This window comes from Idiotropiscis lumnitzeri, chromosome 1 (assembly GCF_059441095.1).
Source record: "Idiotropiscis lumnitzeri isolate Australia: NSW breed Sydney's pygmy pipehorse chromosome 1, RoL_Ilum_1.0, whole genome shotgun sequence".
NCBI classification, from domain to species: domain Eukaryota; kingdom Metazoa; phylum Chordata; class Actinopteri; order Syngnathiformes; family Syngnathidae; genus Idiotropiscis; species Idiotropiscis lumnitzeri.
Window position 1 is genome coordinate 2,064,900 of NC_142391.1, and position 20,863 is coordinate 2,085,762.

The window sequence follows — 20,863 nt, forward strand, 5'->3', positions numbered from 1 at the left end:
TTTTTGGGAGTAAAAAATGACAGACTTTTTTTTTCTTAAAAACACACATTTTTAATCCTCAAACATACAATTCCAGAAATAATAATAAATGAAGTGGAGTATTGTTTTAGATAAACAGTTCAAAACTATCGAACTTTTTCTCTTCTAAAACGTTTCTTCAAAATAAACAGGAAAAATGTAAAAACAATTGAGCTGTTTTTTTTTGTGGGTTGGCGGAGGGGCAAAAATATATAACTTTTTTTCCTAAAAAAAAAAAAAATTAAAAAAACTCCATAGCTTTGCTTTTTCCCTCTCAAAAATTGCTTTCTTTAAAAAAAAATCATACATGTTTCTTTTTTTAATTACTATAATTAAAATATAAAAACAAAACTTCTCCAAATTGAAACTTTCCTCTGTGAGCGGAACTTAATGATGACATGAAATTGCATTGGGCTTCCTCTACAATCGATCACAATTTATTTTTGATTTTTTTTTTTGTACTATGAAGCAATAGCTGAAGAGTTTGTATCAATCTATTGTTTGTAAAAAAATATTCTTTTAATCATCTGATTTTGTTGTCTTTGCTTTACGCTTTTATCCAGCTGTTCTGTTGTGAATGCTTTTGATACCGAGCGAAGCACATTGAATTCGAAGTGTGCTGTATCAATAAAACGTTCTTTTAATGACATGGGACAGGAGTTCACTTGGTACCTTCTGCCCGGCAAACTGCACTTGCACGTAAGGGTCCACCAGGTCTTTATTCTCCCCGATGAAGGCCTTCTTGACGTTGGCCATGATGCTGGTGTTCATCCTGGGCAGCCCCTCGGCCCTGTACACCTTCAGGTAGTAGCGGGCCCACTGGCGCTCCGCAGGGACCCCCTCCGGGATCAGCAGGTTGCTGGGGAAAATAAAAACACACACGACATCATCAGTCGGAACGCGGCGTGGAAATTCTGTCCGGAGTTGATTTGATGAGCTTACCCCTCGATGTCGTCCTCGTCCGACTCGCTGGCTTTGTGCGGGGTCTTGATGGTGTCCCCCTTGGCCACCACGGCCACGTCGCACTTGACGTAACCTTTGCACCCAGCCGTGATGTCGTCCGGGTCGGACAACAGGGCCCATTTGTGGTTAAACTGATGGTCTAAAAGAGGAACGAGGAAGACAAAAATAATTGCTGTGGCGCCATCTTGTGGCAGCTTAAGGTCAAGAGACTGCTGGATGTTGAAGTGAGAAAAGGAGCGGAGTCATTTAGTCAACAAAAAATAGGCATAAGAATTGAAATATCAATACGCAAATTATTTTGCCTTCATTGAATCACCTGGTTGGGAGTAAATGGTGCCAACGTCCATTTTAAATGTCCCCACCAGTGTTCCGCTTCGGAGGAGGTTTTTGGAGTGAATGACCTGTTGGAGATGATACAATTAAAACACTTTCATACTTCACCCCCAAAAAAAGCCCCCCAAAAAATAATAAATAAATAATAATAAATAAATTTTATATATATATATATATATATATATATATATATATATATATATATATATATATATATATATATATATATATATATATATATATATATAAATATAAAGAGAGAGAGAGAGAGCACTTACAGACAACTTGACAATCTTGTCAAACATCACATCCGGAGGGACGTGGAAGTCAAAGACAAAATACTAGAAAATGAAAATCAAAATGTTAGCATAGAAAGTTGTGTATTCATTTTGTGACGATATAGTTATTTATTTATCGTGAAGCGATCGCAAGCCATTTTTATGTTCAGATTTGTGTTGTTTTAACACATATTTTATATATTGACTAATTAAAAACTTGTTGACATGCAAACGCCACTCAAGAAGGTTGGAACTCAGAATCGAACCCTGCACCTGCAACTGCGAGGCGGACGTGCTAACCAGTCGTCCACCATTCCGACCGGTATTTATTCATCGTTTTTGTTTTATATAAATATATATATATATAATATTTCAATGAATATATTTAATTTACTAACAAATATAGATAAATATATTTATCTATTGTACTATGTTCTATTTTGTTGTCGTATTCATTTTTATGCCAGGGCAGGACAAATTTTTGACGTTTTTGTTCATTTGGTAGACGAGGCATTCCGGGGACTAACGACGTTTTGTATTACACTCCCCCCTGCGAATCTTCTAATTTGTTTGTAAAAAGTAGATACAATTTTAAACTCACATCTAAAAAAAAGTAAGAAAAATAAATGAAAAGTTATTCCTCCCAAAAAGTTTTTTTTAACATGTGACCAATGTATTTAATTCATATATATATAAAAACAATATAATAAAACAGCTGATCTTGTTAAGGGACTGGCCTCGTTGTAATAGGGACAGTTGGTCGACTCCTTCATGGATGTGTACTTCTTCTCTTCCCCGATCTCCACGCACACCATGGGGTCCATGTTGAGACCCACCAGCTGCCGGGCCTCAATCACCGTCACGCTCACCTGCAATCAAACACAAAGTAAGACGAAACGCATTTGTTAATTATTATTAATTGAAAAAAAAAGAACTGTAATCTAAGGCTGGGCTTTTAATTCATTTAATCAACTCAAACAGTGTTGTCCAAACTACAGCCTGCGGTCCATTTGCGGCCCGCCATCCATTTTTCAGTGGCCTGCAACATTTACTCTTAATGACATTTGACACCACCCACAGGGCTAGTTAAAAAAAATTAAAAAAATAGATGGCGCAATTCTTAATAAATACTGTACAACAGTAAAAATTTTTGCCACAATCAAAAAAACAATATTTCTTCAAATTACTGGTGAATAAAGATAATTGAATTTTTTCTTTGCACAAAAAAAATAAATACAAATATTTTATCACTATACTGTCTAGCCCATAAATGATGCCTCGTCTTACTTGGTAATCCACAGGCCGTCCTGTACTGGGCTCCATCTTGATGTCAGGTTTGGACCTGTGTGTCATTGAGCTCAGTCAATAAAACAATTCATCAAGTCCATTTTACGTTTATTTGCATTTACTTGAGTATATTTGGGTTTCACAGCTAACCCTTTTCCCAAATTTTACCAGAGAGTTGCATTTCATCCCCGGGATGGGACGGATGCCCATTTTTGGGGCGGAGAACAGAGGACGAGAACTTTTTAAAAAAGGATGGACCATGCAAGGCTGGAAGTTTTGCACTCGTAGCAGAATGAAGTCTTGTAACGTTACTGTCTCTCGCTCTTTCTCTCCTTTCTCCCGCTTTCTCCTCCAGCATGCTTCGCGGCACTGAGGAGTGTGAATAGCATTTAACTCATTCAATCCATGAGATACACAGTCCCCGCCTCCCAAAGACGTATTTATACGTCTTAGACCTTTTTTTTTTTTTTTTTTGGCGTCATAGCTCCGTGTTTTTATAGCATTAGAAGACAATATTCTGCTGGCCTCGCAAAATCAGTCAAAATCCAGAAAAACGCTGGAATTGAGGGGTTTCCACTAGTGAACATTTCTGGGATTAAATTAGTTTATGCATGTTTTGTGTCAAATATAGGTCTTCAATTTTCATTTTATTGTTTCATTATTTGCAAGTATGCTATTCAGTTTGCTGTTGTGCAATCCTTTTGGTTTTGATGTGACACCGTGATCGGTACGGCGGCTGCACTGAGGCAGACAGAGTGAGGCTCCAGAGGAGCGCAAAACAGCGCCGAGGATTTTTGGCTGCCCTCTCCCCTCCCTGTCGGACATCGACACCACCCGGTGCTTCAGCAGAGCTCACAAGATCCCAAAGTTGCCCTCTGGTAGGCGCTACAGGTGCATCAAGACAAAGACTAACAGAAAACAGTTTCTTCCGAGAGCCACCTCCATGCTGAACTCTCGCACACAACGAACGTTACCTTGCAGAACTTCTTTATTTAATTTCATATTTATTTTCCATTGAATTATTTCATCTTTAATTCATCAAACTGATATATGTAATGAAATTATTGTTATATTGCAGTGGAGAGGGGAGCTCTCCAATCTCGTTAACAATAAAGGCAAAATAGGCTAAAGTGCTCATCTATAAATTTTATGATTAACTATATTTAAAATGTCCCAATCGTTCAGAAATGGCCAGTATGGACCCAGAAGGTTAAACGTGCGGTCGGACCTCTTGTTGGACACATTGGTGGTGACGGCGGTGACCGAGGCCAGCGAGATGGTGTCCGGGTCGAAGCGTCCACCCATGAATGTGGCCTGGCGCTCCAGGTTCTGTGTCTCCAGGATAGCCGGCTCGTCTAAACAAAAGCAACAACATGGAGTCGGGGCCAACGATTCAGGTTTTACAGCTGTCATTTTCATTGTCATTGGTCCATACCTCCATTCTTGTCCTGCTTGTGTCCACGGTGCTTCCCGCGCTTCATAATTGAAACACTGCACTTTACCTGGCTTTGAGAGGAATAACATTTTTAAAAACCCGAAGTAGACCCCTGGGGTACCCCTTTTCAAACCTGAATATTAGATCAAATAAACGAGATCAGAATACCGCCTTCGAATGAGGCATTGGATTCCACAAGGAATCTTGGACCGTGTAGTACAGGAAGTACTTGTACGCGCGCCATCTCGCGAAACTCACCGAAGCGAGACTCACTTGCGGCGAGTGAAATGATTACCGTATTTTCCGGACAATAAGCCGCTACTATTTTTCTAGATTTTGAACTGTGTGGCTAGTACAAGGGTGCGGCTTTACTGTGGATTTTTCTTTCACCAGTAGGGGGCGCTCTATAGTTTAGAAAATACGCTAAATAAATCTGGATTTATTTTTCTTGGGTCTGTTCTGTTTTAATTCGCAAAGTTGTTGCCGTGTTAAAAGGCACGGTTTTAACAATCTGTTTCTGTATCTTTATGTACATCACAGTACAAAATCGTTCTGTACATGCGGTAAACAACTAATTTTTTTCATCATAGAAAACTGCCTGGTGCGGCTTGTATATCTTTTTTTTTTCAAAAATAGTTGCTGCGGCTTATATGCGGGTGCGTCTTATCGGCCAGAAAATTTGGTGTCTTGTGTTTACCTCATTCACTAGCTGCAGAGTAAATAAAATGAATCTTTGACGTCTTTAACCATTTTTGGAGTTGCCCCAGACCTTGACCTGTCGTGCGTATCTCAAAGACTGCTCTCATTCTCATCATTACTTGCTAGGAGATGTATTTTGTTGAGATGGAAAGACCCTACTCCACCTTCTCAAGGGCACTGGTTAAGGGACATAATGCAATGTATGGACTTGGAAAAAATACGATTCACGGTCCGAGGCACCGAAAATGGATTCCACAAGGCGAGGCGTCCCTTCCTGACGAAACTTACCATGGCTGTTTATGTGTAGACCTGTCATCTTATTTTATTTTATATTATTATTATCATTATTTTTTTCTTCTTTTTTTTTTACTTTTTATATTTTTTTTTATGATTGCATAGTCTATGAGTTATGGCTCACTTGGGGCGTGTGTTATTTTGTTGCATTTTACCTTTACTTTATTTGAGTATTTTATGTAAAATTTACCGTGTGTGCGTGTATGTGTGTGTGTGAGTTTGCTGTCAGTTTTTTTTTTTTTCTTCTTTTTGTTAAAATAGCAGAAATGGATAAGTATACTTGACTGATTGGGTTTTTTGTCATTGCGGTTTAGAAAAGTAATGAAAAAGACATTTGAAATAAGAAAATTGCGTCAAAATGTCCGTGCGTGGCCGTTTAAATCGGGATATTGAAATGCGATATTTAAACGGGTTCTTACGAACGTTTCAGAAACATGAATTCTGACTTGAACCAGAATACTGTTTGCATGTAAACATACTGAGTGATTCTCAACGTGTGATAAGTGCACCACATGTGGTCGTGAGTTATACATGACAAAGGAATGAAACCAGTGGGACGAATAGATGCCACTGACTATTGTCATATTGCCTGTCGACATGTATTGCGTCACCATTTGTGTTTAAATCGATGTTGCTCAAAGCGTTATACCGCTGTGGCTGTTTCGAGAGCCTGCCTCTGCATTAGCATTAAGCTAGCTGACATTCAATGTGATATGCTTGCTTTCACTCCAGAAGGTGTAACTCTCTGTTTTGTGTTTGATTTGGCAGAAAACTCAAACAATAGTCAATTTGAAGACTTGTACAATATCTGATAAACTACCGTCCGTGTCACGCATCCCTGTCAGTGTCTATGTCCGATTTTTGTCTCGCCAAGTTTAGTCAAGTCGTTGTGTTTTGTTGGTCACCGTTGTTTTGCACTTTTTCATATTTTTGTTTTTTCCGAGTTCCTTCTTTGTCTTTTTGATTTTGTCAATTCAGTACCCTTTTAGTTTTCCCCTGCATCGCTTCTCTGCTTTTTTTGGGTTCTCCTCTTCCTCAAACTCCACGCTGGCCCCCCTGAGACCTCAAGATATTACTTGGAAAAAACAAAACAAAAAAAAAAAACATTTAAAAACCTTCGACAGTCAATATAATAGCAATCGGGGATGCCCGCTATTCAAAGTCTCCATTTGGAAACCCGTTCTAGACAAATGCCATTGTCAGGTTGCCGCGCCCTGCTCCGGCCATGAAAAGGCCTTTTAATTATTCAAATGAGTTAATGTGATCATTATAGAGGATACATTTCACATGCATTGTGGAAAAAAAAACCAAAAAAAAAAAAAACAATGACACAATCTAATAATGGACGCTATAAATTTATACACACTTTGCAGACATGTTTACGTTATGAAATGACATGAATAGAAGTAAATTCAGAAATAAAACAGCGTAATCGACCGTCACTCGACATGCGTTATGAGTCAAACGTGTGGACGATACATACCAGCTAATGCAGTGACGCTTTGCCTCCACTGAGATTCCGTTCCAATACTTAAGCGTTCCCCTAGAATGAAGTAAAAAGAAATCAAGTAATAAAATAAAGTCTACATGAAGATTTTGGACGTTTTTGACACAAGGCAATCGGCAATACGAATGAGCTAGGCAAGCGGTCTCGGCGAGATGTGATCCGAGCACGATGAATAGTGCATGAGTGCCGAACTCGACACTTGTAACTATAACTTGGAGCTGCCGAGTGACCAATCGGCACGCACCCCGCACACAAAAGGCGACCTGACAAATAAGAAATAAAATGATGAATATTATGATCATCGATAAATACAAGGAGGGCTCCAGAATTTGTTATTTTTATTTTTTTATACTAGGAGCACAGAGGCCCCTAGCATGAAAGTGTAGGAAATTTAGGAGCGAACATGAATCACAAATTGACACGTCAAGTAAACATTCACATTTCTACTCATTTTCACGACATTCCAGATGAATGCAGCAAAGGATTGTCAGCAACAAAAATATTCAAGAATCAAAAATCAATTAAGTAATTGCTCATACGAGCGAGGAGATGGAAAAAAAAGAATTTTAGGTGCAGTCTGGAGCCCTGGACGAGTAAATAAATGAGTGATTATAGAAATAAGAAATGTTATGTGTGAAATAACATTTTCAAATGAATATTACAAATATTACATCTGACATCGTGTATGTTATTGCTCACAATGCTACATATAAAAATATAACAAAAAGGGAAAAAGGTACGGATTAAATTGTCATAAACACACATACCCATCCATTACAATAAACATTTATTCATATTTATTCAACATTTACATACACTTATGGATGCTCTCAAATTTTAGGGAGGTCAACTAAAGTCACAGCGCTTTTATTTTATTTATTTTATTTATTTTATTTATTTTATTTATTTTATTTATTTTATTTATTTTATTTAATTTATTTAATTTATTTAATTTATTTATTTTTAAATCTTCAACATAGTTTTTAAAAGGGAAAAATACACAATTGCACACAAAAAAAAGAACGTTTGAAAAGTCAGATTAAAGTGTAAAAAGAAAAATGGATGTAACGAGTTACACAAGGGATCCCAAAGTTCAAAACCGGCCTGGGTCCAAGTCATCATCTCATCAATTACACATACACGTCGAGTCTTAAGTTGCTGGTGTCCAGTGAAACATCAGTCAATTATTCACACGTTACACTCACAGCCAGCCAGTCTGTCACTCACTGCCTCACGAAAACATAATTGTTATTATTATTGTCATTTTCACACCGAGCATTTATCAATTGCTCCTGGACATGCAATTATCATATTGAAACGTTGTTATCATCTTCATGTTTATCGACACGCTGCTGGCTTGTGACGCTTCCAGTTGAGCGTCCACACTGTTGAGGGATTGTGCTCTTAATTACTTTGCTCAATGGCGCTCAGCAGTGAAGGCAGCTGTCGACAAAGGCTTCCCTGGAAGCATAGGGCAGGTTACAGGACATTACATGAGCGTGTTTACTGCCATTGACGGCTAAAGACGTCTAAGATCCTTTTTTGTTTTTTTGTTTTTTTTTTCACTCGGCTGGTTGTGAATGAGTTAAGAATAATGCCTGGGTGACAATATGACTTGTCCCAGAATTATAAGGTGTTAAAAGTCGACATTTCACTTGATGGCCGAATTCAATTGTGAAAAAAATACAATTCAATTAAAAATTTAAAAATTAAATGCACTGCTTAAAATGAAGTTGTCTGGTGATCCCCCCGTAAATCAGCTGGAATCGGCTCCAGCTCAACCGCCACCTTCATGACGTTAAAAATAGATGATGAATTACTTAAACTACAATAAATTAAATTACTTAAGTACAAAGATGGAATGTTTTGTTACTTTCCACAATTTTTTTCAACTCATCTCTCATGGTTGGAAGGAAGTCTTCATGACTCAATTCCAAGTGTGCAATCTTACCATAAATCCACGGCTGCCTAATTTGCGATTCGGCGTACGCCACATGACCGCCACGGTGTCAGGTGTCCTCATGACACCATTTCAAAAACAGGACAAGTGCAGCTGACCTGAGGTGAACACAACCCAGGATGGATTTGGACAAATCTGTGTTAGGGAAAAAAAAAAGCCACTTGATTAGGTACGCTTGCACGATCCAATCGAATATTGTGGCCAACTTTAAATACAGAGCAGCACAGTGGAGTAGTGGTTAAGCACATGAAGATGCTCAATTGGTCAGTTTGTTATGTGCCCTGTGATTGGCTGGCGACCGGTCCAGGGTGTTCCTTGCCTCTCGCCAAATGTCAGCTGGGATAGGTTGCAGCTCCACCGCGACCCGAAAGAGGATCAGCGCAATGGAAAATAAGGGATGGCTGAAGTAAAGAATAATTTCCAGGTCAATAATAATAATTTTATGTTGAATTAAAAATAAATAATTAAATGAACTAAACACATGGAAAATAATGTGGGATATTTTTCTAAAGAAAAAGAAACATTGAAATAATATTTATTAATATTATACAATAATAATAAATGTAACAACTCAATTCAAATGAAATTAATTACTACCATTTCTCTTTATATCTTTTATAGCTCTTTTTTTATGTGATTTAGAATGACTGAATAAAATGAATGTAATTATTAGAAACAATTTGAATAATAACAAAGTGTAAGGGTGGCACGGTGCACGACTGGTTAGCATGACGCCCTCACAGTGCAGAGGTCTTGGGTTCGATTCCGGCTCCGGCTTCCCTGTGGGGGAGTTTGCATGTTCTCCCCGTGCGTGCGCGGGTTTTCTCCGGGTACTCCGGTTTGCTCCCACGTTCCAAAATCAAAAAAAAAACATGCATGACAGGTTGATTGGACACTCTAAATTGCCCCTCGGTATGAGTGTGAGCGCGGATGGTTGTTTGTCTCTGTGTGCCCTGCGATTGGCTGGAAACCCGTTCAGGGTGTCCCCCTGCCGACTGCCCGAAGACGGCTGGGATAGGCTCCAGCAACCCCCCCCCCTCTCCCGTGAGGACAAGCAGTACAGATAATGGATAATAAAGGGTGAGCAGGGAAAGGCTGCAACTACTCATAATCCTTAACTTAAATATTTACAATTTTTAAATGAGGAGTTCAACGTATGCTAAAAAGTCAAATAATAAAAAATTATCGATTCTTGTATCGGATCAAATCAGAGGACGAGTATTTAAATCCACCCTCCACGAATCATGGGTCAAAACAACTACAACAACATCTTTCTGCCTCGTCAGCTGAGCAGATGACGTCATTGAATCAAATCTGTGTTGTCATGGTAACGCCCATGAAGATGTAGACGAGGGGAAACACTGCATCCCCGTGGCCACTTCCGCCCTTCTCAGTTATTAAAGTGACACAGCCTCTTTTTTTTTTTTTTTCCACCACCCCACCACCCTCTTTCGTCCTCACTGTGTGAAAGTAAAGCAGAGCAGCACACCGGGGAGGAGGAAGGCCTTTTAATAGCCGCGGTACAACTCGCAAGTGGAAGAAGAGGAGCTCTGTTTGGCCCGCTGATGGCTGAGCAGCTGATACAGCGGGGCAGCGTCGGACCCCCAGGCTTCTTCAAATAGAAATTGAAAGGAGGAGGAAGAAGAGGAGGAGTGCGGATCTGGAGCCAGCGTCGGTATGCGAGACTCCATAGCCAGCATGCCTGCGCAGAAGAGCATCACTTCTGCGTGGCAGGGTCCGCCGAGGAGGACCACGCGAGAAGGTGAGTCCAAACAAGATTCAAACTGGGCTCATTTTTCACTGGCTTCAAATGGATATGATAGCGGTGGTGGCCGGAGTCTTTTTTTTTTTTTTTTTGCACAGGACTATACTTGGATGGATGCATGACGCTCCATCACGGGAGCTACCCTTCGTGATGACAACAGCGCAGTAAATAACACCAGGCGGGTGCTAGACCACCTCAAGCGAGGCGGTCATGTGAATCCATGCCACTTTCAAAAGATGCTGTATTCTGTTCGAATCTCTTTTGGGAAGATTGAACAGTGGAGTTAGGATTAGTCCCCTGACTCGGAGTTAATCCCTCGATTTAGGTTCAGATTTAGGCCGCTGACTGGGTTTAGGTTTGGGTAAATCAGATGATTTAGGTTGAGAACAGAGGTGTCACTCGTGGATGAGTGTCAGGGCTCGAGACTAACTTTTTTCATTTGTTGCGCTGGTGCATCCAACCGTTTTGCACAAAAAGTTAAAAGTGCGCAAATTTTTCACTGCATCACATTCAATACCATAGTTTTATCGGTTCACTTTAGTTTTTTTGGGGGGTAACAAAATTACTCGCTTTTTTAGGCAATGTTAAATGGTAAATGATTAATGATTATGCCAAAACTAATGTACTTTTTGCCTTTTATACTCATCAATGGCAGTGAATGAGTTAACTACCGTATTTTTCGGACGATAAGCTGCTACTATTCTTACTCGAGTTTGAACCATGCGGCTAATACAACGCAGCGGCTTTTCTGTGGATTTTTATTTCACCAGTAGGGGGAGCTCAATAGTTCAGAAAATACGCTAAATAAATCTCGATTTCTCTTGGGTCTGTTCTGTTTTAATTAGAAAAGTTGTTGCCGTGTTAAAAGGCACAGTTTTAACAATCTGTTTATGTACCTTTAAGGACATTTACAGTACAAAATTGTTCTGTAATTGTAGTAAAAAACTTTTTTTTCAACATAGGAAGCTGCGGCTTATAGTCAGGTGGGGCTGGTATGTCACTTTTTTGTGCGGCGGTTTATATCCGCGCGCGCCTTATAGTCCAGAAAATACCGTCGCGGTGCGAAGGTTATTTATTTTAATCGCAATTCTACAAGGCTGCGAACTTACTCAAAAGTGTTTGATTTCCTCTGCGGCAGAGTGTTGTCGATGAATTTTGAAACTTAACATTGAAGATGTTATCTTATCATCAGCAGCGCTTAGGATTCTATTTCGGATGCACATAAGTCACTAACCTTGGCCCATGCCAAGAACGCATTTTATTTTACCGACAACTATAATTACACCTGCTCACATTGAAAGAAAATGTACAGAATTTTTAGTTACAGGCTCGTCTCAGACTGAGATTTTAGAAAGAGCGTGAATTTTACAGGATCACTATTTCCAAGACAACGGGATTCTTTAGCTTCTGATTTTAGGTTTGACTACTGATTTAGTTTTGAGGTTGGACTCCTGGATTAGATGCAGGCTAAGGCTTTAAGGATTTAGTTCCTTGATTTAGTGTTTAGGATAGTCATCCGCATTAGATGTCGGGTTGGACCCCTGACTTTGGCTAAGGACAAGTCCCCTGGTTTCGGGTAAGGCTTGGACACCTGATTTAGGCAGTGGTGGGCGCCTTGAAGGCCTTCAAAGAAAAAAAAAAATCATATTCTTCACAATGATGTCATATTATTAGAGTTGTAGTGTTAGGTGAGAGTTTTTATTCAATCAGAATTCCGCTAGCTCGTGTTGCCAGGCAGGTTTCACAATATCAGTAGCACGCACTATTCGTCCGAGGACTTCAGATTGAATCGTGCGGGCGTCTGTTTTGCGTCTCAAGGAAGCCTTTACAGTTGATAGGCAGTTGCGATAGCCAATCAGATCACAAGTTCGTTACAGTGAGCCTTCTCGCTGACCTTAAGTTGAAGGTGATGGACGCGTCTTGTGATTGGATACTCACTCTCATGAAAATGTCACTTTATCTTTCACTATAGCGACGAGTGGAACAAATGTGGACGAGAGACTTAAAGCCGCTCGGGAAAGGAGAGAGGAGCAGCAGAGGTTACTTGGTACGTGGCTGGTTACTTCAAATGACCCCTTGTATGTACTACGGCGAGAAAATGCGTGACTCCATTTCTTCATTTCATTTTATGGTTCCCAAATGAAGCCTCACGGGTGCACAGCAGGTACGAGCGAGAGCAACGGGCCAAGCTTCACTATGAGCAGCAGCTACACGAGCGCCAGAAGAAGCTTCATGAGCAAAAAGTCAAGGAGGACAGGAGGCGCGCTGCCGTGGAGGAGAAGCGACAGCAGCATCTCAAGGAGGAGAAAGTGAGTTCTTTCAAAGCGAGTGAAGTCACATGTGCAAGTCAGAAGTCTCCATTGACTTTTGTGCTTCAAGCAAGTCCTAAGTTACCGTGGCAATGAGTTAGCGACTTGAGCGGAGTGACGGTCCCAGTCACTCTCAAGGAAGACCAGTCAAGTCATGACTCGAGTTAAACGAGTCTTGAAGTGAAGTCACGCAGACTAGCTTAGCTATGGCATACGATTATTGTCACAGTAGCTGCCTAGCACTTCATAGGGGTACTTGCGTTATTTGCTCACAAAACGATTCCCTGTATTAAGGTATGTCGGTCTTCTCAATGAAAAGTACAGTTCCTGGATTGTGACGTTACCATAGCGTCTCTGTCATTTTCGGTTTTACAGCGCTGTAGCGTCATAGATATCTCTTTGAGTTGTAATGTTGCCATTCTCCAGTTCCCATTTTTGTCATAAACAGAATTCTAGAGTCCAAGAGGTTAGATGTCATTTATCGTAGGATGAGGGTAGTTGTTAGAGTAAAACCCGAATTTTAGGGTTATAGACTCCTGATTAGGGTTGTTTATTGGTCTGGTTTAGGGCAAAGGTTCAGGTTAAACTCATCATTTAGGGTTGGACCCCAGATTAGCGAGGGAGATAAGGTTGAGGGTTAAGTTAAGGCCTCTACACACCAATCCGACGTCGGCCGTTGAGGCCAACTGTCGCGTCAGCCTAGAAGTCGGCGCGTCGGATGGGAAAATGACAGAAGAACACATCGCGAAAGCCGACGGAGACGTCAATTACTCTGGACCTTCTGTGCAGGCGTGAGAAGTAAAACGCCTCCATGCCATCGGCAGCGATAATCACTGGGCAGCCTTTCACGGTGATGTCCAATATCGGCGGCCTTTCTTGAATGACCGTGATTAACTTGTCTTTGTCCTCTTCTGTCCAGCCAGCCATTATGTTCATAGAAGAGATGTGAAAAATGAGTGACGTTGATTCGGTTCTCGAGGAATAGCTTCAAGTATCACCGTTTGTCCGCTTTTGTCACTTCTTGTTCTTGTCCAGTGCACTGATTCGCTGGCTGAGAACCGATCATAGTTATCATTTGTCGCGACAGCCCGTCCCGATTCTACATCAGCCGAACACGCCCCCCCAAATGCCCTAACAACGGCTCTGACTTTATATCTGACGCGCGACAACAAACAGATACCAACTTTCCAACGGTCCACGTCGGATTGGTGTGTGTAGGCCTTCAGGGTTCAAGTCTTGATTTTATGGTTAGAATGGGCCATTAGGAATGAACGCTGGATTTATGTTCAGGGGATCGAGTTAAAGTAAAGACTAAACGCACGATTTTTTATTTAGGGGTAGAGGCTGGTTACAGCAAGTGGACAGCTTTATTAAAACCATATAAGGCATTGTACAGATACAATCAGGCTAATTTACATTCATTATTAATCGTACGTTCCAATTACCCACGTGCACTCCGCACACAATAACTGAAAATCTGTGAGTGGCATTTTTTTCATAGGATTTATGGTACTTTAAACACATCATACATTGTAAGAGAGAGCAAGAGTAATGAAGAACTAAAAAAAATATTCGTTAAACTGCAAAATAAATCGACAGTACAGCGGGCCCACAAAGCGTGAACTCTGATATGGTATGGCAATACTGTACATACGCTTCATACTACATGTTGGTGACCATCTTTTTTTCAAATATAAGGAGCGAAATGAATCTGCTGTGCGCCGGACCCAGGAAAAGAGCCAAAGAGCCCAACAAAACTTCAGCCAAAACGTGAGAGGCAGGAAGCCCGCTAAAAACGGTAACACAGAAATCCAATATTGTGTGTCTGTGTGTTCTTGTGGGTTCAAACTTTCTATTCTGATGTGGCTTAACTTTTCCTGGCACGTCTGATCTTAAACTCCACGCTGCTCCATCTACACATTAGCTCCACGTCACATAGTGCTCAGCACATGGGAGAAGAACCTGGTGAGTCGCCTGCTAACACCCACAAGCTCTTATCTGGCCCGGAGTAAGAGTGCTGTTGGTCAGTCGGGAGAAGAAGGTACTGACCCCGAGCTGGATGCAATGCATCATGCGAATGGCTTTCTAAAAGAAAAAAAAAACTAACTTCTTCTGTGCTTTTTGATGGCTAATGCTTTTCCTCTCTCGCTCTCCTCACGCACATTCCCATTCTGTCCACTCTTTTTCCTTCTAACAATCCCTGCACATTCCCGACGGTAATGCCAATGAACGCCGGCTCAGTTGTTCATATTTGTCGCCGTGCAGTTTCGTTTTACTCCACGACCAGTAGCAGCCCAAGCAGTACTCCGCAGAATCTCCAGGACCACAGATCCCAGATTCAGAGGCCCCAAAAGCAGAGAGCCCAAGACCAGAAACCCCAGATTCATAAAACCCCAAATCAAAGATCCCAGATTCAGAAACCCCAGATCCAGAATCTCCAAAACAAGAGACCACAGGTCCAGAAACCACAGATCCAGAGACCACAAATCCAGAAACTCCAAGTCCAGAGACTCCAGACCCAGAAACCCCAGATCCAGAAACCGCAGATCCAGAGAACCCAGAACCCAAGACCCCAGAGCCAGAGGCCACCACCACATCTGAGTCCCAGCCACACCCAGAGAAGAGGCACCAGCGGTGTACAGGTGACACTTTGATTCAAACTACCACTTTTGATGAAGAGAATTCAGATAGACACATACAGACAGACAGACCGAGAGACAGATAGATGTTGAGTGTCACAAGGACTTAACAGGATTAGAAACAGTATGTTATCCCGTTATTAGTATATGTGTAGGTATATCAGTCTTTTCATATTTTATTCCTGTTTTTGGTTTAGCCCAAAGTGACGACATTACACAACACTGACAAGAGGACTCCAAACATCGGTCCACCAGCTCGTTCGCCTCGAAACAAAAACGCTGCAGCTAAAACGAGCAGAACATCGTCACCCTCTCCAGAACGGTAGGTGAATACAAATCATGCAATGCGACGACAATGTGAAACATCTTTCAATCTCCCTTGGATGGGCTCACAGGAGATCAAGCCGACGGCACTCCATCTCTCTCCAACTGGACCTCGAGTCGGTTCCAGAGGAGGACGTTCCAATTTGTGACTCTGTCCTGTCACCTGGCAACTCGAGGCCTGCCAGGGTCTCCACCGAAGACAAGATGGGGGATTCGCCTGAGACTCCGAGCTCCCAGCTGGAAGTTGAGAGCAGAACTGCGGGAGATGGCAGTGAGTTCCAACAAGCCACTTGGATCTTGAATAGGATGCGATGATGATAGAGTTTGTGTTCCTTCACGAGGTGGCTCTAAGATATTTCCAAATGAATAAATGCAGAATTTTTAATTAAATAGGTTTAGTCATTGGAGTTAAGGTTGATGTTAGTTAATCCCCTGATTTAGCGTTAAAATGCTAACCCTAGAAGGATTGGACCCCTGATTATGCTTGTGAACCTCAGACCAGGACTAGACGTGATGATGATGATGATGATGATGACAGTTTGTTTTTCCTCACTAGGTCCCTCCATGATGCTTTCTCCTCCACCCGAAGCCCTACACAGGCCCTCGAATGGTACAACCGACCCAGAAGAGGCCTCTCGCTCGCTGGCCGAGAGGAGGCGAGAGGCTCGGATACTCAGGGAGCTGGAGGAGCAGGAGAGGTTGGCAGAGGATGAAGCTGAAAGGTAGGCACTGAACTGGAACCACAGCCCAAGACTCAAGATTCATTTCCCCTGGTCTTCACGTGCAGGCGCAGTCACGAGGAGCTGGAGCACCGCAGGGCCAAGAAGCGAGCCCGGCAACAGGCTGAAACCGAGCGTCTAATTGCAGAAAAGCAAAGACACGAGGAAGAGGAGCATAGGCGGGCGGAGGAGGAGAGAGCTCAGGCCATGCGTGAAGCGGCTCTTCTGCACAAGCAGGTGGGCGGCACAAACATAGCCAGAAGCCATCCCAGAAGATAATCGAACTCTAACCGTTAAACCTAAAACAGGCCTAGATCAACAAGCCTATTGTGGGTCCAACAATCACCCTAAAATCAAGGCGTTGGCACAAAATCAGGGTTCTCTTACCTCTAAAGTCCAATGTTAACTTGAACTGTACACCCAAATCCTGAACCAAGGGGCTAACCTTAACCTCCCATATTCCAAAAAACATGCATGGTAGGTTGATTGAACACTCTGAATTGTCCCTAGGTGTGAGTGTAGGGACCTAGGGACAATTTAGAGTGTCCAATCAACCTACCATGCATGTTTTTTGGAATGTGGGAGGTCGCAGCCGTGCTGAAGCCTATTCCAGCTATTTGGGGACTTGCTTGAAACTTTAAGGTTACTTTCCATGACTTGCACATATGTGACAAACTCCCACCTGATTAAAACCAAACTATGACAAATGCAGAGAGAGGAGGAACAAGCCAGAGAACGGGAGAAAGCGGCCCAGGTGCAGAAGGAGCGTGAGCTGCTCACACAGAAAGAGGAAGCAGAACGGCAAGTTAGGAAAAAGGTAATTATTTTTTCAATCTCAAGAACAACTCACAATAACATTCTTACCCGTACCTCGGTACAATTTAGACACTTCAATTTATATAAGGCGCACTTTAAAGTCCCATATATTCTCCAAAGTAGACACAAAACACGGCCCAAAGTACACCACTCACATCTCTCTAACCAACCATCTGATTGGCTGAGTCTGAAGGACTCCCAGAATGCATTGCGGTACTCTTTTTGTGTTGTTTTTATTTCTTTTTGGGATATGAATGGCATGAGAGATGCACGTTTGTGTTAATTGTATTTCTGTGTTCCATGTTTGCTTGTTTGCTGTTCAGTGATTTTGGTTTTGATTTAAAACCCTGACTGTAAGGAGTGTGGTGAAAGGTAAACATCCTTCCCCTGACATTGTTCTTGTGCTGTGTTTTCATGAATACCACTACAGCACCTGTGGGAAAGCCATTGACAAAGCTACCGTTTTCTAAACGAGAGCTAGCATGCGTGAGTTAGCATGCTTGAGCTAACATGAATGAGCTAGCATGCGCGCAGTGTATGTGTTAAGCACAGAAATAGCACAAACGTCTGGCGGCGCCCATTGATAGGTGTGGGCGTGTCTTTTGTCTGTGAAAATATGCTACCCAAGCAACTTGTTTTTGGAATGTAGGCGGATGCCCAAGTACCTGGAGAAAACACAAGCAAGCATGAGGAGAACAGTCATTGTTGCTTTGATTGTTATTAACATTGCTGGTAGTTGTGGTCGTACAAAAAAATGGATCCAAATGCATGTGTCATGTGTCTTGGCAGTTGGAGGTTCAACACCTTTGCACTACCTGAACCTGGCAACCTTTGGTTCCTAAGCAAAGTCCTTACTGTCTGAGCTACACACGTTAATCATGAAAGCCTTCTGTCTTGACAAAGAACTTGAATGTTACTCCAAATGCAACCTTATGATATTTAAAGCTCTTTGGGCCCTGCAGCGACTGGAGGAGATCATGAGGAGAACCAGAAGAACAATTTCTCCTGACACGGTGAGACTTGCTCAGAAGGGTCTTGTGACCCACACAAACATTGCAGCTCGTTGTCTCAAACCGCCTTGTTACTTTTACTTGTAACCGCAGAAATCAGGGACGGTGAGCATCTTACCGAAGGAGAACAATGAGCCTCCTGTGCAGGATGTCGTCAAACTGCCGACGGGTTCCAGGCCCTCGCAAACGGTCATGGATGACAAGGACGCCAATGATGAAATGGTGCCTGTGGTGGCCTTCAAAGAGCGCAGGTCCCTCCGGACTCTCACAGGTCTGGAAGACATACAGACGCATCAACGTGCAGGTGAGACCACGTGAGAAGATCCAAAGATGAAAATGTTTTTTTTTTCTGGCCTTCACTTGTGTGTGTGTGTTTGGGTTTAACCCCTGAGCCAAAATCCAACCCTTTCCCTCTAAACTGAATCTCCTAAACACTTAACCCCAATCCTACACCCAAACCATAGTTCTGAACCTAACCCCTAAACCTTGGTTCCAACCAAAACAGAACTAAATAGTTAATTAACAAAAAACAGTGGCGGGTCGTGCATTTCATCCTTAAGTGAGGTCCTATTTAATCCGGCTTGAATAAATCCCCCTCATGTTACCATCATTTATGACACCACAGCTGGAGAAATAATACACAGAAAGACACTTACGCACTACTGAGCAAGTGTTGGACGGCCAAGCTTCTCTTGAAAAATCCGACTTGAAAATGGCGTCGCAAGTGTATCTGCAATTAAATCCACACTTTTCCCTCCTTCGGCCATTGTGGTTTAAAAAAATCAAGAATATATTTCAGATGTTTGAACGGTCGCCCGTTACAACTTTCTGTTGTGTTAATTCCACATAGTGCTGCCCCTCATGAGTGAGTATCCAATCACAAGACGCGTTCATCACTTTCAACGTGAGGCCAGCGAGAAGGCCTTACTGTCATCAACTCGTGATCTGATTGGCTATCGCAACTGTCTTTCATCAGTTAGAGTGCCCTTGAGACACAGAACAGACGCCCGCACGATTGCATCTGAAGGCCTCGGATGAATAGTGCGTGCTCCCGGTATTGTGACTCCTGCCTGGCAACACGAGCTCGCTGAATTCTGATTAGATAAAAACCCTCACCAAAAAATAAAACACTAGGATATAATATGACATCAATGTGAAGAATATAATCATGATTTCTTCATTATGTTTGGCCAGCAGAGAAGGCCTTGAAGGCCTCGACCACCCGCCACTGACAAAAATTAAGGCCTAACCATCACTCTAACCTCGAAACACAACTCCCTAACCACAAGACTAGCTCCCTAACCCTTAACTTAATCCCACATCCTCTAATCTTTACAAGAAGGCAAAACCTAACCATTGACCTAGACTGTAATTCTTACTCTGAAGCCTAAACCTAACTTCACAGTGTTTAAACATTTCCAAAACACCAAACCTAACAGTTGACCTTGACTCGAAACCTAACTCCTAAACCTAAATTTAACCCCAAAATCTTAACCCATGACTACAACACCAAATTTATCCTGAACACAATTTTAAACCTAATGACTAAAACTAACGCACTGATACATGCAATCCAAGTGAGTTTAAATCCCCAAGAAACATGCGTCTCTGTGAGGTGATTAATTATGGATTTCCTCATTCATTGCTGGTTCTGTTTTTATCTCCCTGGCTGTTTATTCTCAGAGGTCATTTGAGCGGCAACATCTCAGACGAGCACGGGAGCCAGCACTTTTCCTGTGAGAACTGCGATAACGACCATCTTCTTCTATGTGCGGTTTCAAGAAAAAATGTCCTGAAGGCATCAATTCATCACAGCAGGTTTATCAATTAATTGTGTCTGCCCCCCCCCCACCCCCCAAGAATTCACATCAAGTTGTGAACACTCACTGTCGTCTTCTTTGTATTTACAATCACACCACACTTTTTGGAATTTGTTGCTGTAGAAGTGCTTCTTGCGCAGAACATACAATCCTGTCTGTAGTATGCACAAACACATATTTACAAGCTGCTAAAGAACCTAAAGTAGTTCCCAAAGAATTTGCTTTTTTAAGTGTTGTATGATGTATTTTTGCACAAATGGCAGTGGCTTTGCTAAATAATAATAATATATGCAATCTTTATCAAGGTGACCCATGGTATTTTATTCTTGTTACATGAAAGCGTATAAAACAAATCAACATCTAATGGTTACGTTTTTATCATTTGTTAGCAAACAGATTCAAATCAACTGTAAGAGTTATTCTATTTGTTTACGTCTTTGTTGACTGTAAATTATATTAAATTCACTAAATGTCTGCCTCTATTGTTTGTCATGTGAATATTGCCACTTATTTGCTATCTTCAACCTTCAAATAAAAAAAAAATGAAGCTGGTAAATACAGTTACCATCCAAACCTAAATAGTGACTGTAGCCAAAAATTAGGAGTTAAATGGTCAAAAAAGCATTACTAAACACTTTGAAACAGACACCCGTGTGTCTTTTTCAAGTCATTGTTATATAAATACCT

At 41.6% G+C, this 20,863-nt stretch overlaps 2 protein-coding genes across 4 annotated transcripts in view; one reads left to right on the forward strand and one right to left on the reverse strand.

The window, feature by feature from the left end:
- The window catches only part of LOC148342630 (otoferlin-like), a 34,411-nt gene extending 27,598 nt beyond the window's left edge, over positions 1–6,813 (reverse strand). The window contains exons 1-9 of the mRNA XM_088303718.1: positions 6,791–6,813; positions 4,315–4,385; positions 4,108–4,234; positions 2,880–2,934; positions 2,330–2,461; positions 1,593–1,655; positions 1,298–1,382; positions 961–1,120; positions 691–877 (exon numbers count right to left, since the gene is read on the reverse strand). Of these exons, the coding sequence (XP_088159844.1) occupies positions 691–877; positions 961–1,120; positions 1,298–1,382; positions 1,593–1,655; positions 2,330–2,461; positions 2,880–2,934; positions 4,108–4,234; positions 4,315–4,360 (855 nt within the window). The 5' untranslated portion in view covers positions 4,361–4,385; positions 6,791–6,813. The remainder of the gene's footprint in view (positions 1–690; positions 878–960; positions 1,121–1,297; positions 1,383–1,592; positions 1,656–2,329; positions 2,462–2,879; positions 2,935–4,107; positions 4,235–4,314; positions 4,386–6,790) is intronic.
- Positions 6,814–10,162: 3,349 nt separating this feature from the next.
- LOC148342632 (uncharacterized) lies at positions 10,163–20,591 on the forward strand. 3 transcript variants are annotated; one of them, XM_088310151.1, is made up of 14 exons: positions 10,166–10,536; positions 12,512–12,586; positions 12,685–12,848; positions 14,547–14,646; positions 14,773–14,889; positions 15,090–15,490; positions 15,685–15,809; positions 15,883–16,082; positions 16,368–16,533; positions 16,599–16,767; positions 17,243–17,347; positions 18,309–18,359; positions 18,450–18,660; positions 20,040–20,591. In XM_088310151.1, exons 1-14 carry the CDS (start codon positions 10,452–10,454, stop codon positions 20,048–20,050), a joined length of 1,980 nt encoding a protein of 659 aa, XP_088166277.1. In that variant the 5' UTR covers positions 10,166–10,451; the 3' UTR covers positions 20,051–20,591. The 3 variants fall into 3 exon arrangements, with proteins under 3 accessions (XP_088166278.1, XP_088166276.1, XP_088166277.1); XM_088310152.1 differs by lacking the exon at positions 20,040–20,591 and having other exon boundaries at positions 10,163–10,536; positions 15,114–15,490; positions 18,450–18,674; XM_088310150.1 differs by lacking the exon at positions 20,040–20,591 and having other exon boundaries at positions 10,165–10,536; positions 18,450–18,674.
- Positions 20,592–20,863: the final 272 nt, after the last annotated feature.